This window comes from Coregonus clupeaformis, chromosome 27, assembly GCF_020615455.1.
Source record: "Coregonus clupeaformis isolate EN_2021a chromosome 27, ASM2061545v1, whole genome shotgun sequence".
NCBI lineage: Eukaryota > Metazoa > Chordata > Actinopteri > Salmoniformes > Salmonidae > Coregonus > Coregonus clupeaformis.
Window position 1 is genome coordinate 6,215,506 of NC_059218.1, and position 13,920 is coordinate 6,229,425.

At 40.8% G+C, this 13,920-nt stretch overlaps 1 protein-coding gene across 3 annotated transcripts in view; it reads left to right on the forward strand.

Annotated features, from left to right (window-relative positions):
- LOC121541756 (small conductance calcium-activated potassium channel protein 2-like) overlaps window positions 1–13,920 on the forward strand; it is a 35,044-nt gene that overhangs the window by 18,108 nt on the left and 3,016 nt on the right. The window contains exons 7-8 of one of the 3 annotated variants that reach the window (XM_041851038.2): window positions 4,135–4,143; window positions 11,532–11,637. The exons of 1 other annotated variant lie outside the window; for it this stretch is intronic. In XM_041851038.2, the coding sequence (XP_041706972.1) occupies window positions 4,135–4,143; window positions 11,532–11,637 (115 nt within the window). The remainder of the gene's footprint in view (window positions 1–4,134; window positions 4,144–11,531; window positions 11,638–13,920) is intronic. One more of the 3 variants, XM_041851039.2, reaches the window with a different exon arrangement.

Genomic DNA, 13,920 nt, shown 5'->3' on the forward strand with positions numbered 1-13,920 from the left:
CTGGAATTGTGATACAGTGAATTATAAGTGAAATAATCTGTCTGTAAACAATTGTTGGAAAAATTACTTGTGTCATGTACAAAATAGATGTCCTAACCGACTTGCCAAAACTATAGTTTGTTAACAAGACATTTGTGAAGTGGTTGAAAAATGAGTTTTAATGACTCCAACCTAAGTGTATGTAAACTTCCGACTTCAACTGTCCCTACAGTATCATAGATGAGAATACGAACCTGAGATCTGAATTGTTTGACACCTGTAGCCGAAATCTGTATTTACAATCTGTGTTTACCTTTTTTATTTTGTTGTTTCTCATTTCACTCCATTGTTTTGTAGTATTGATAAGTTGGACTGGAGTCGGGAAGTATTTAGTTCCAAAACATGTCAGTAGTGCCCTAACAGCTCAGTCTTGTTTTGCAGACTTTTTTCTTGAGAAGGAATGAATTATAGTAGCAATCATGCTAGCTATATTAGTATTCACAAGAATGTCCAGAAACTAACCCTCATAGGTCAAGTATTTAACATCAAAGTTGACTTGGTAGTAAGATCATTCTAATACTAACTGCTATATTATATATTATAATATAATGGTGTCATAGTGGTGTTACTGTGTTACTAGCTACAAAGTGGTAGGAATTGCAAAGTAATCATTCAATCTTTTTTATTGAAAGCAATTTACTTATTAGATCAGGAGAATGTAAAAGGACTGGGAGGGCACCCTTTTAATCACGACCTAAACTAAACTCCTGGGGACCATTTTCACTCTCCTGCCTTCTCAGTGATGACAGGAAAACGTCTCTCTCACTCCCAACCCCCCCTATATCTCATCCCGCATCACCATGATGTAAGGACCTGCCAGTTCTATTGCATGTCAAGATGACTGTGAGTGTCCTTGTTGTGTATCTAAGATCTGAGTCAGATGTCATGCTGACCTCTTGGCCTACACATTTGTGTGGTTCCTTTAGCCCTGTATGATCAGACAGTTACCTGTCAGGTAGTCTCTTAGACAGTCTCCAGGGAGGGTGCAAGTGCTCTCTATCTCTAAAACCCTATTGATTTTAATGTTCTCTCCTTTTACAAACCTAAGCCTACTTCTACCACTGTATTTCCCACCTTTTAACTAAGAGACTGACTATCATATGAAGATGCAAAATATTTTTTATTGTGAAACAAACAGGAAATAAGACACAAAAACGGAAAACTTGAGCGTGCATAACTATTCACCCCCCAAAACCCCCCCCCCCCCCCCACCCCAAAGTCAATACTTTGTAGAGCCACCTTTTGCAGCAATTACAGCTGAAAGTCTCTTGATTTAAACAACATGCCTACCACTTTGAAGATGCACAATATCTTTCTGTGTGAAACAATTAAGAAGTAAGACCAAAAAACTGAAAACTTGAGCGTGCATAACTATTCACCCCAGCTCTATAAGCTTGGCACATCTAGCCACTGGGATTTTTGCCCATTCTTCAAGGCAAAACTGCTCCAGCTCCTTCAAGTTGGATGGGTTCCGCTGGTGTACAGCAATCTTTAAGTCATACCACAGATGCTCAATTGGATTGAGGTCTAGGCTTTGACTAGGCCATTCCAAGACATTTAAATGTTTCCCCTTAAACCACTTGAGTCTTGCTTTAGCAGTATGCTTAGGGTCATTGTCCTGCTGGAAGGTGAACCTCCGTCCCAGACTCAAATCTCTGGAAGACTGAAACAGGTTTCCCTCAAGAATTTCCCTGTATTTGGCGCCATCCATCATTCCTTCAATTCTGACTAGTTTCCCAGTCCCTGCCGATGAAAAACATCCCCACAGCATGATGCTGCCACCACCATGCTTCACTGTGGGGATGGTGTTCTCGGGGTGATGAGAAGGGTTGGGTTTGCGCCAGACATAGCGTTTTCCTTGATGGCCAAAAAGCTCAATTTTAGTCTCATCTGACCAGAGTACCTTCTTCCATATGTTTGGGGAGTCTCCCACATGCCTTTCTTTTTTTCTTTAAGCGATGGCTTTTTTCTGGCCACTCTTCCATAAAGCCCAGCTCTGTGGAGTGTACGGCTTAAAGTGGTCCTATGGACAGATACTCCAATCTCCGCTGTGGAGCTTTGCAGCTCCTTCAGGGTTATCTTTGGTCTCTCCGTTGCCTCTCTGATTAATGCCCTCCTTGCCTGGTCCGTGAGTTTTGATGGGCCGGCCCTCTCTTGGCAGGTTTGTTGTGGTGCCATTTTCTTTCCATTTTTTAATAATGGATTTAATGGTGTTCCGTGGGATGTTCAAAGTTTCTGATATTTCTTTATAACCCAACCCTGATCTGTACTTCTCCACAACTTTGTCCCTGACCTGTTTGGAGAGCTCCTTGGTCTTCATGGTGCCGCTTGCTTGGTGGTGCCCCTTGCTTAGTGGTGTTGCAGACTCTGGGGCCTTTCTGAACAGGTGTATATATACTGAGATCATGTGACACTTAGATTGCACACAGGTGGACTTTATTTGACTAATTATGTGACTTCTGAAGGTAATTGGTTGCACCAGATCTTATTTAGGGCCTCATAGCAAAAGGGGTGAATACATATGCACGCACCACTTTTCCACTATTTATTTTTTAGATTTTTTTAAAATAAGTTATTATTTTCATTTCACTTCACCAATTTGGACAATTTTGTGTATGTCCATTACATGAAATCCAAATAAAATCCATTTAAATTACAGGTTGTAATGCAACAAAATAGGAAAAACGCCAAGGGGGATGAATACTTTTGCAAGGCACTATATTTCTCCCCTTTTTGAGATCAGGTTTGGTTTCAATTATTATTATGATTAGGGTCAGATTATATTCATATGCTATAGTGAAACTGTTCTCTGTTTGATAAATGTTTCTGTGTTGTATGTTTTGATGTGTTTTATCTGTGTTAACTGGACGGTGTGGTCTCCTGTGTGCAGTTTTTAATTTGTTCATGATCATTTTTTATATGCATTGTTTACAATGACGACATTAAGAGATTTGAATATTGAAAGGGAGTATTGGCTGCTGCTGCTGCGATCCCCATCCCAAATGGGGCTGTTTTATAGGTTTCTGGCATAGTTGCTCGGCCAGGGTTATTATGTCCTCAGGCTATTTGTGGTAATGACAGCATATCATGTCAACCTCCTCTTCTCTAGGATGAGCTAATTATAGGAAACCCTCAGAGTTTAGGCAGAATCTCCACAGGACCAGACTCAGCTGTAAAACGCCACTTCCACGACTTTGTTCAAGGGCATGTCCATCTGCCCTTTTATACAGGCTCAGTAAGCCGTATTAAGAGGGAGTGGGTCTTAGCAGAGAAGTTGTGGTTCGGAGAGCACCTCCTGGTGTGTGTTAAGTGAAGTGATGCCTGTGGCCTCAGCTGCAGGGTTCAGCTCCAAGCGTGGGCTGCCTGGGTGGATGTACGCACACCGTGTGTTGGGATGAGTCAGTGGCCACAGACAGGGTGTGCCTGGGAGCATGCTCATCCCTTGAGGCAATTGCGGTGGAAAAAGTAAGAATAGTTCCTATGCCTGAGCTGGATCAATCACCCTGTAAGATCCTCCACCAATGTAGGGGACAGGTCTGAGGGGAGGAGGAGTTAACTTTGTTCTTCTGAAGTGAGGCTTTTTCAATGGTGTGATCCTGGGGAAAACCTAGGTAAATGTTAGCTAGAAAACTTGTCAGCCTGCCACGGCTGCCTGTCGGGTCATTGATTCTCTCAGTGAGGCTGGTCTTACATACAGTACTGCATGCCTGATAAGCTTGGCCGGCTGGAGGGGAGGATTAGGACAGGACCTCAGGGAGTAGCTAGCAGGGGCCGGACCAGAATAATGTGACAGGAAAATGTATGTTTTAAACCCCATGATTCCATCTGTTATGGCCTGAGGTGAGGCATAGCTATGAGGTAAAAATGTGCTGCTGATGGTGATAGTGATGATGGTATTAAGTCAATGTTAGTGTTGTTATTTTTATGTGTTGTTGTTGTTATTCAAAATGGCAGCAGTGGGATTCGGGTTGCAGTACCCAGGCCTGAGCAGGAGACTGATCCTGCCATCTGGACACATTTATCTGATGTTGTAATAATTCATTTGTCTATTTTATGTTTCCTTTTTTTCCTGTTTGTGTCAACACAATGCAATAGAGCTCGAAAGTAAGTCTTCGCCTCACATGTAGCTACAGAAATGTTGTGTGCATGCAAATGAGAGCTTGTCTTTTTGACTCAATGATTTGACTAAATATTACACTCCCTCATTTGATAAGTGAAATTCATACCATAGCTACACATTTCGATTTCCCATCGAGCAACGATTGATTACATAATGTCACATAATGTACATCTGTCTGTAACGCTAGATTTCATTTTACAGTGAGGGAAAAAAGTATTTGATCCCCTGCTGATATTTGAACAGTGAACAAAAATCCAGAAAAACGCATGTCAAAAATGTTATAAATTGATTTGCATTTTAATGAGGGAAATAAGTATTTGATCCCCTCTCAATCAGAAAGATTTCTGGCTCCCAGGTGTCTTTTATACAGGTAACGAGCTGAGATTAGGAGCACACTCTTAAAGGGAGTGCTCCTAATCTCAGCTTGTTACCTGTATAAAAGACACCTGATCCACAGAAGCAATCAATCAATCAGATTCCAAACTCTCCACCATGGCCAAGACCAAAGAGCTCTCCAAGGATGTCAGGGACAAGATTGTAGACCTACACAAGGCTGGAATGGGCTACAAGACCATCGCCAAGCAGCTTGGTGAGAAGGTGACAACAGTTGGTGCGATTATTCGCAAATGGAAGAAACACAAAAGAACTGTCAATCTCCCTCGGCCTGGGGCTCCATGCAAGATCTCACCTCGTGGAGTTGCAATGATCATGAGAACGGTGAGGAATCAGCCCAGAACTACATGGGAGGATCTTGTCAATGATCTCAAGGCAGCTGGGACCATAGTCACCAAGAAAACAATTGGTAACACACTACGCCGTGAAGGACTGAAATCCTGCAGCGCCCGCAAGGTCCCCCTGCTCAAGAAAGCACATATACAGGCCCGTCTGAAGTTTGAATCATTCAGATGTTCATTGACAGAGGAGAACTGGGTGAAAGTGTTGTGGTCAGATGAGACCAAAATGGAGCTCTTTGGCATCAACTCAACTCGCCGTGTTTGGAGGAGGATGAATGCTGCCTATGACCCCAAGAACACCATCCCCACCGTCAAACATGGAGGTGGAAACATTATGCTTTGGGGGTGTTTTTCTGCTAAGGGGACAGGACAACTTCACCGCATCAAAGGGACGATGGACAGGGCCATGTACCGTCAAATCTTAGGTGAGAACCTCCTTCCCTCAGCCAGGGCATTGAAAATGGGTCGTGGATGGGTATTCCAGCATGACAATGACCCAAAACACACGGCCAAGGCAACAAAGGAGTGGCTCAAGAAGAAGCACATTAAGGTCCTGGAATGGCCTAGCCAGTCTCCAGACCTTAATCCCATAGAAAATCTGTGGAGGGAGCTGAAGGTTCGAGTTGCCAAACGTCAGCCTCGAAAAACCTTAATGACTTGGAGAAGATCTGCAAAGAGGAGTGGGACAAAATCCCTCCTGAGATGTGTGCAAACCTGGTGGCCAACTACAAGAAATGTCTGACCTCTGTGATTGCCAACAAGGGTTTTGCCACCAAGTACTAAGTCATGTTTTGCAGAGGGGTCAAATACTTATTTCCCTCATTAAAATGCAAATCAATTTATAACATTTTTGACATGCGCTTTTCTGGATTTTTTTGTTGTTATTCTGTCTCTCACTGTTCAAATAAACCTACCATTAAAATTATAGACTGATCATTTCTTTGTCAGTGGGCAAACGTACAAAATCAGCAGGGGATCAAATACTTTTTTCCCTCACTGTATATAGCCAGTTACACAACACCGTTGTCAAGATTTTAATTTCTCTTTTAGATCATTACCTGAACAGCATGATGATTAGGCCAAAATAAGTTCATATGATGCACTAGCCTACAGAAACCCAGCATGGTTTCTTTAGAGAAAGCAAAGACCTCTCGATCAATTCTGTCGTACTTTTTATCTATCAAAGCATTACACATCTGCCAATTAAGCATCAATGCCAACCCCTTCCCTGTGCATCTCATTAATGAGAAGACACCTACACTGCTAATGTTCCCATGTATCTTCCTTTGATGAATTTCAATTATCGGTGATAGAGGGTGTTTTTCTTTCCATTGTTGCATGAATGTGATGAGAATTTGATCTTTAATCAGAAAGACACTGATTAAACTCCAATAAACTGTGCTTTCATGAACCGAAGGATGACCACTGGTGCTTGAGGAGATGAGAAGCTTGCTCTAATAACTACAGAATAGAATATCTGTTCAGGTCAATGCTTACTCCCCCTATCAGTCTGCCTTAGCTACATTAACCAGGACTAGGGGTCATCTTTCGGCTTGTGAAACAATTGTGACGCCTGTAACATTTGCATTTCCTCCATTTTTCTCTTGGATGACTGGTAGCAATAAAGACAATGGCCATTATGACTACCAGCAGAATTCTTAGATTTCAGGGAGATGCATTTGACATGCATAGCTGCACTGAGCTATCCACACTCATTAGTCTAGCATAATGGCTCGTAACACCCATAGTGGTGTGATGCATTTGCCTACAACTAGCATGATGCATGTACACAACCAGATGTCTTACAATATGTTGGAGAAGATGAGAGTATTTTTTCGGTGGCACCAGATCGTCCTCTTTATAAAGACATCACCCGTACACTCTTAGAGGCAGGGAGGAAGGTTGGGGTACAGGAGGAAGAGATGGAGGCAGGGAGGAAGGTTGGGGTACGGGAGGCAGAGATGGAGGCAGGGAGGAAGGTTGGGGTACAGGAGGAAGAGATAGAGGAAGGTTGGGGAACAGGAGGCAGGAAGGAAGGTTGAGGTACAGGATGAAGAAATAGAGGCAGGGAGGAAGGTTGGGGTACAGGAGGAAGAGATAGAGGTAGGCTGAAGGTTGGGGTACAGGAGGAAGAGATAGAGGCAGGGAGGAAGGTTGGGGTACAGGAGTAAGCGGGACAGGAAGCAGCATGTGTCCGTTAGCTCGGTGACTCAGTGAGGGTGTGAAACAGGGACACGACCTTAGAGGCAAAGGTCGGGGTAAGCCTCCGAAATCTCATCCTGCTTTAGAGACGCTGTGCTGTAACTGACACAGCGTGAGGCTCACTCTCCTCCTCAGCACGAATCCCAGTTGTCAGACAGACACAGCCAGGGCAGGGCAGAGTCAGGCAGCAGAACGGCCTGTCCATTACACTGAAGACGAATTAGCATCAGTCTTCCTACAGCGAGGTAAACAGGGGTCAAGACAAAGAGAGCAACCTCAAAATAATATATGGTGCAGCACTATTGATATTGCCTTAAAGGGGCAATCTGTGATTGCTACATCCATTTTATAACTCTTAAAATAATGAAATATACCCATTGATTCTTCAAGAACATAATTTATCAATGCCTCATGGGATTAGTTTAACTGTCATACCCCATTAGAACCCAAAATATAAGCTTGTTTTACTACAGAGTCGTTCCATGTCATTTCAGCAAGCCATGACACCCACCATCTCAGATTGTTCTGAAATCGTTTCTGTAGTTAGAAACAGGTAAGATTAGCAATCCTGAAACATTATCTTATTGAAATTTAATTTGATCGCAGAGAAATTAAGCAAATTGATTGTACCCAAATTGTCCATTTAAATGTATAGGATTCCGATCATATTCAATAATAATAGTACCCAACATCCTATTTGGACCAAACTTCTCCCTACCAATGAGTAAGACATAAGGAATCCCAAATAATTGTCAAAAGCCGCCAACTGACCCCCCCACACCCCATGCCAATCCCACTCCAACGACCAGTATACAGTATCAGTTCTACATTATCTTTGACAAGTAGTATCACGCTGCAGCATGGAGTATTGCTTCTCCATAGTATGTAATGTATTCGTTGTGAATCTGGTGATGTTTTTCCCCCCTGTTCAGAGAAATTAGTTATTAAAGTCACTTGCATTATTTAACATAAAATAGTACGAAAGTATCAGGTTTTGACAACTAGCTTTTGACAACTAGCTATACCGCCACACCCTCTTATCCATTTTGCTGGTCTCTTGTGTTTATTAAATACTGTATATCACAACATTTCCTTTGCAACTTTGGATAGAAAACCAATAGATTTGGCTAATTATGAAAATAAATTGTGGTCATCCTCACAATTCAAGCCAGTCCTCCATGAATACAATTCAGTTTGTCCTTCTTTTACGCTTAATCTTGTCCAGGAAATGGCCCCTTTGTATGTGGTTTATTCCCTTTTTTTTAATCTGGATTCGTTACTGTTAGACCATTCCTTGTGAACAAGCAAACCATTAGGCTACAGCAGTTCTGATGGCTTCAATGTTATGGTCTCTAATGGTCTTCACTGGTAAAAGTCCCAAACACACACTGTATAGTGTTTTGCAATGGTAATGGTATTGGGTTGTGTTGGGTTGGGTTAAATGGTAATGTCACTAATCACAATACATATAGAGCTGTTTCCTGATAATTGAATTGAAAATCATAAGACTGCCATGCAAAGTATTATTTTATTAGGATTGTCACAACATTTTAATCCCTAGCCCATTTCTCCATCAAAGTTCTGGGCTTGTAGGAAAAGACTTCATATGAGAATTGCACCATACAGATAGCCCTCTCAGAGAGATGCCACTTGTTGGACTATTCAAGGAGAGTTGGGGTTGCATTAGGTTGCTAAAAGAAGGACAAACTGAATTGCTTTCATGGAGGACTGGCTTGAATTGTGAGGTTTACCACACAATTTATTTTCATAATGAGGCAAATATGTAGGTTTTCTACCCAAAGTTGCAAAGTAAATGTGATCTATTTAATAAACACAAAAGACCAGCAAAATTGATAGTGTGGTGGTATAGCAGGAACAGCGGCATCTAGTGGTCAAATCCTGGTACTTTCATACTACTTTATGGTAAATAATGCAAGCAACTTCAATTACTAATTTCTCTGAAAAGGGGACAAAAAACATTAACAGATTCACAGGGAATACATTACATAGTATGGAAAAGCAATGCTCCAAGCCACAGCTTCATACTACTTGTCAAACATAGAGAACTGATACTGTATACTGGTTGTTGGGGTGGGATTGGCATGGGGTCCATGGGTGGCTTTAGATTTTTTTGGGGGGAGGGGTATTCCTCATGTCTTACTCATTGGTAGGAAGAAGTTTGGTCCAAATGTTGGGAACTATATTTATTGAATGGCCAATTTGGATGCAATTTGGATGCAATCAATTAGCTTTTTTAAGAGATCAAATTATATTTCAACAAGATAATGTTTCAGGAACGCTAATCGTATATGTTACTAACTACAGAAACGATTTCAGAACAATCTGAGATGGTGGATGTCGAAATCCTCTTTCTTGTGCTTTTTGAGGTGGAAAGACCCAACATTGTTTGTAAACAATGTAATTGTAAGAAAACACTGTATAGCCTCAAAATTATAATTTTGATATCATGGATGGTCAGTCCTTGCATCCATAGCTCTGTCTATGAATTTGAGTGGTTACATTTCTCCAACCCCATCCCTCAGCTTTTGAAACAGTGGAGGGGTCACACTTTGTTATTGTTTGAACGGCAGATTCCTCCTTTAAAGAATTCAAAGGGGTATTGAAAATCTTAGCATAGCTGTTTTTCCCCTGATGAATAGCAAAGCAGATAAGCACCTATTGAAAATTCAGGTCCGCACAGGAGCACTGAATCACAGAATAACATAGAATATTGAGTATGAGGGGGCAGGATACTTTCACATTCTGACCCCAGCTTCCTGCCTGCCTTGTTCATCAACACCATTTGACAGCTATTGGTCATCCAACTGTGAAATTGAGAATTCTTACAAGTCTAACATCTCAGCTGCACAAACATTTTAATGCCGATGTCTTTCACCCTATAGTACATGTTTTCCTTTCAATTTGCCAGATTACTTGAACAATAAAAGTGTTATTTTTGCAATAACATTGGCTACTTGTTTTAGAATGTGCTTCTTTCTAGTCGTTGAGGCATCGTCCTTTGCCTGTATTGTCCTTCAGTGGCTCCTGTAGTGCCCCCTGTTGGTCTAACCTGTCATCTAGCTCCACACATCTTTGCCTGTGCACTGGAATGCCTAACAATGATGCTCCATTGCATGAGAATGGATTAATCTAGCAGAGGGTCACTAAAGACCCCTCATATTCTTCCCCTTGATCTACTGTGCTGTACACCATCAAATTCACACAGTCCAATTAGAGCTGCTAACTCAAAAGCCCATCTCATCAGTTTATACAATTAGTCTGAGAGCGTTGGGTTTTATCTGAAAGAAAAAGCTGACCACTAGGGCTATGTTACAGTCCTACCTCCAACTCGCACTGTGTGTTGGTCTCATTCTGATTTAGCATGCAGCACGGGTGGTTGCAGGAAAAAAAGCTCTCTTGATATCTTGAAAGATCGAGTGTGGTCCTCCTGAGTACTGCACATTTGCTGTTTTCGACGTGCCAGTGAGTGTGGGTGAAAATCACTTGCTTTAGTACCCTAATTAAACAGGAGATCTGAATTATTTAAGACAGCTTTATGGATTAAAGAAAGTTACTAATTTCACTCTGGCTCTTGAAGAGGGGTATTTTTATTTATTTTTTAACGAGTCTGCGTCACCAACACAGAAAAGCCTCATGCCAGCTGGATGAGTTTCCCACTATGTAACAATGTAGCATATCACTGTCTGTACTCTGTAACTAAGGTGATTTTACATAATATACCAAATGGATTTTCTCTTTTATCAATAACACACTCACACAGTCTAAAGATATGCGCTGGTAAACTGCATAAAGCTCCATCTGTAATTTTTATATCAATTTTTTTGTATCCTTTTATGATATTTTACAATGCTGTATTTATGTTTTTCAACTACTTTTAATTGAAAAATGAATTCATATCCCCTTTTATGTAGAGTTTGGCTATCATGTCACTTTAGGTGGAATTGCTCAGATTGACATAGTTTTGATTCTCAAAATAGAAAAATACTATCTCACTTGAACTACTTGAACTATCTGCAGCTTTTTGAGGGATTAAATAATTCACTGGAATCAAATGGAGAAACCTCCCCTAGGTGTTTAGATGAAGCTTTTATTATTATAGTTTATATACACTGCTTTAATCCTATATTTCAGCAAAATCCCATTGCAAGTGATTTTATCTCCCTAGTTGAGCCCTTGTATGTTTCTTTGTTGTAGAGTTCAGGGGCTGAAGATTTATTGCAGTAATAGACACATTCTCCTCTCTGGCAGCTTCTACCCTCTGTGGTCTTCACTTGCATGCAGCTCAACCAATCAAACTGTCTTAAACCAATTCCTGCATTTTCTACACACATCCTGTGCATGTCCTAGGAGTGAGTGCTCTCTATGTGTATGCCTTCTGTGTGCACATATTTTTTAAACCCATCTTTACCGAATAGATACATTTATTGGGTTCTGAATGGTCTTCTGTTCAGATTGAGAAGTGTTAAAATGGAGCAACGCAAGCTGAATGACCAAGCAAACTCACTAGTGGACCTTGCAAAGGTAAGCTGGACTGACAAACGTCACATATTCCAGTTTATTTTGGTTGTGAAGTTTGGTTGTGCATTTGGATTGATCTCTATCTAACCCACTTTTTGATTTGAAGGATTCCATTTGATACATGTGATATCAATGCACCAGGTGAATTAATAACACCTTTTCATATAAACAAACAAAATCTACAGGTGTCAAATAAACAGACGTTTCCATATGAATGTTAAGAACCAGTTGTTTACTGTCATTGGAAGAAATAAGACACAATATATTTCCACTTCTTGAACTGGGTGCAGGATAGCCTGGTCCCAGATCTGTTTGAGCTCTTGCCAACTCCATTGCTGTCATTGGCATGACAATGAGCGTTGACAAGAAGTTGGCATGATAGCACATTAAACAGACTGGCACTCAGGCTAGATGCAGGACTGTTGTTGGTGGAAACATACAGTATCTTGGTTTCAAAAATTATAGAAAGATATGTATATTATCATGGGTGGAAAAGGGAAAAAAAATCCCTATGGGAACCCTCCAATGAAAAATCCTTGAATTCAGTGCATGTCAAAATTATTCATGAAAATGTAAAAATGTACATTTCTGCATGTCAAAACGATCTCCCAGGGGGAACCCGGTTCCCCCAGGTTCCCCTCCATTTCCAACCCTGGTTGTTGGTGGAAACCTACAGTATCTTGGTTTTAAAGATGATATAAAGGTATGCGTATTATTTTATGAGGTCAGGATCCCCACCCTGATAGGTAAGTCAAAGAGTAATTTATTTGAATTTATATGTCATCAGTTTGTCAAATACCTTAAGGTTCGGTTTCCCAGACTGAGATTAAGCCTAGTCCTGGATTAAAATGCATGGTCAAGGAGAATCTTGAAAGGGCTTTTTAGTCCAGGAGTTATCTTAATCTGTGTCTGGGAAACCGCCCCTTGATGGTAATGAACACATTGCTATGTTTCAGCAAATCTCTCTTTGGTGTTGATCTTGTGATGCACTAAACAGAAGTTGACAAACTTTAGGGAAAGACCTGGCACAGAGCCAGCCTCACAGTGAGTTATTTAAAAAGGGGGTTGACATTTGGGAAGAAGATGACTCACACAGCCCATTCAGCCATCTTTAATCCTTGTCATAAGTGGCTATCGCCATCAGAGGGCAGCATAGCATTAATCATCACAGTACATGAGCTCCCTGTGGCTCGATAGCTCTGTAAAATGGAGCTTAAAATAACTTTGGCAGCTGCATAGCCTCTGCAAAGCTATGAGAAATCTCTTACATAGCAGTTGTAAAAAAAAAAAATTATATCTATTTGGGGCGCAACATAAAGCAGGTTATCACTTGAGTCAGCATACATTAATTCCTTAGTAGGCCTACAGTTACAGCATCATAAACTATTTTTTCAGCATTTGTCCTCACCTTGAATAATCCTTTTATTATTGAAAATGAAAATGCAGGATATTATTTTCTTTATAATTTATTGTAATTTTCAAAAAAAATGTTTTACTGAGTTTGGAGCCTATATAATTTCAGCTACTTGTAGTTTTGGGTTTCAGTAACATGGTTTTAGTACATCAAAGGCCTATGTATACCCACAGGTCATTTCCTGCACCCAGAGTCGCTTAATCTGAGTCTTTGAAATCAGCCCACAATGCACAGGCGTGTATGCTTACATAAGCGTTTTTGTGCCTTAACTGAATATACTTACAGTCCCAGTCTACTCTTGACAGAGTTCTGGTCATATTTTATAAGTGCTCTATTATAAAGATTTAATTCATTCGCAGTTTAATTTGTTTATGATTAACTGAGGCAAACTCTTGAGTCAGTTCATCTATGCGTCTATCCAATTCACTTATTACCTCCAGAAAGGCTAAAATTTTGGCAGTTCTATATCTCATAATGTTGCTTTTTGCTATTGCCTCAAGGTTCCATCCTTATTTTCATAAAGTTCCAATATAGATTTAAACCCTTTAAGCATATCAATTCTAAATTCCTTGATCATCTGTGGAAAATCATTGCCTTTTAAAACATCATAGGAAGTGATGAGTGGCTCTGGTAGTGATGCAACGTAGTGAAACCATATCTGCCCGCCCAAGTTGGAGTGCCAGGGTGGTGAAAAGCTGCCAGTTTTGTTTTGGCCCTTGGTGGATCACTGTGATTCTAAACAAGCCACCCAGCCCATTATTCACTCACTCCCACTCTCCAGCCCCCTCGGAACTGGATATCTCACTGTTTGATAACATGCCATGTGTCGAGAGGAAGAAGATCAACTTCATGATGCAGAAGTTAGTAAGTGT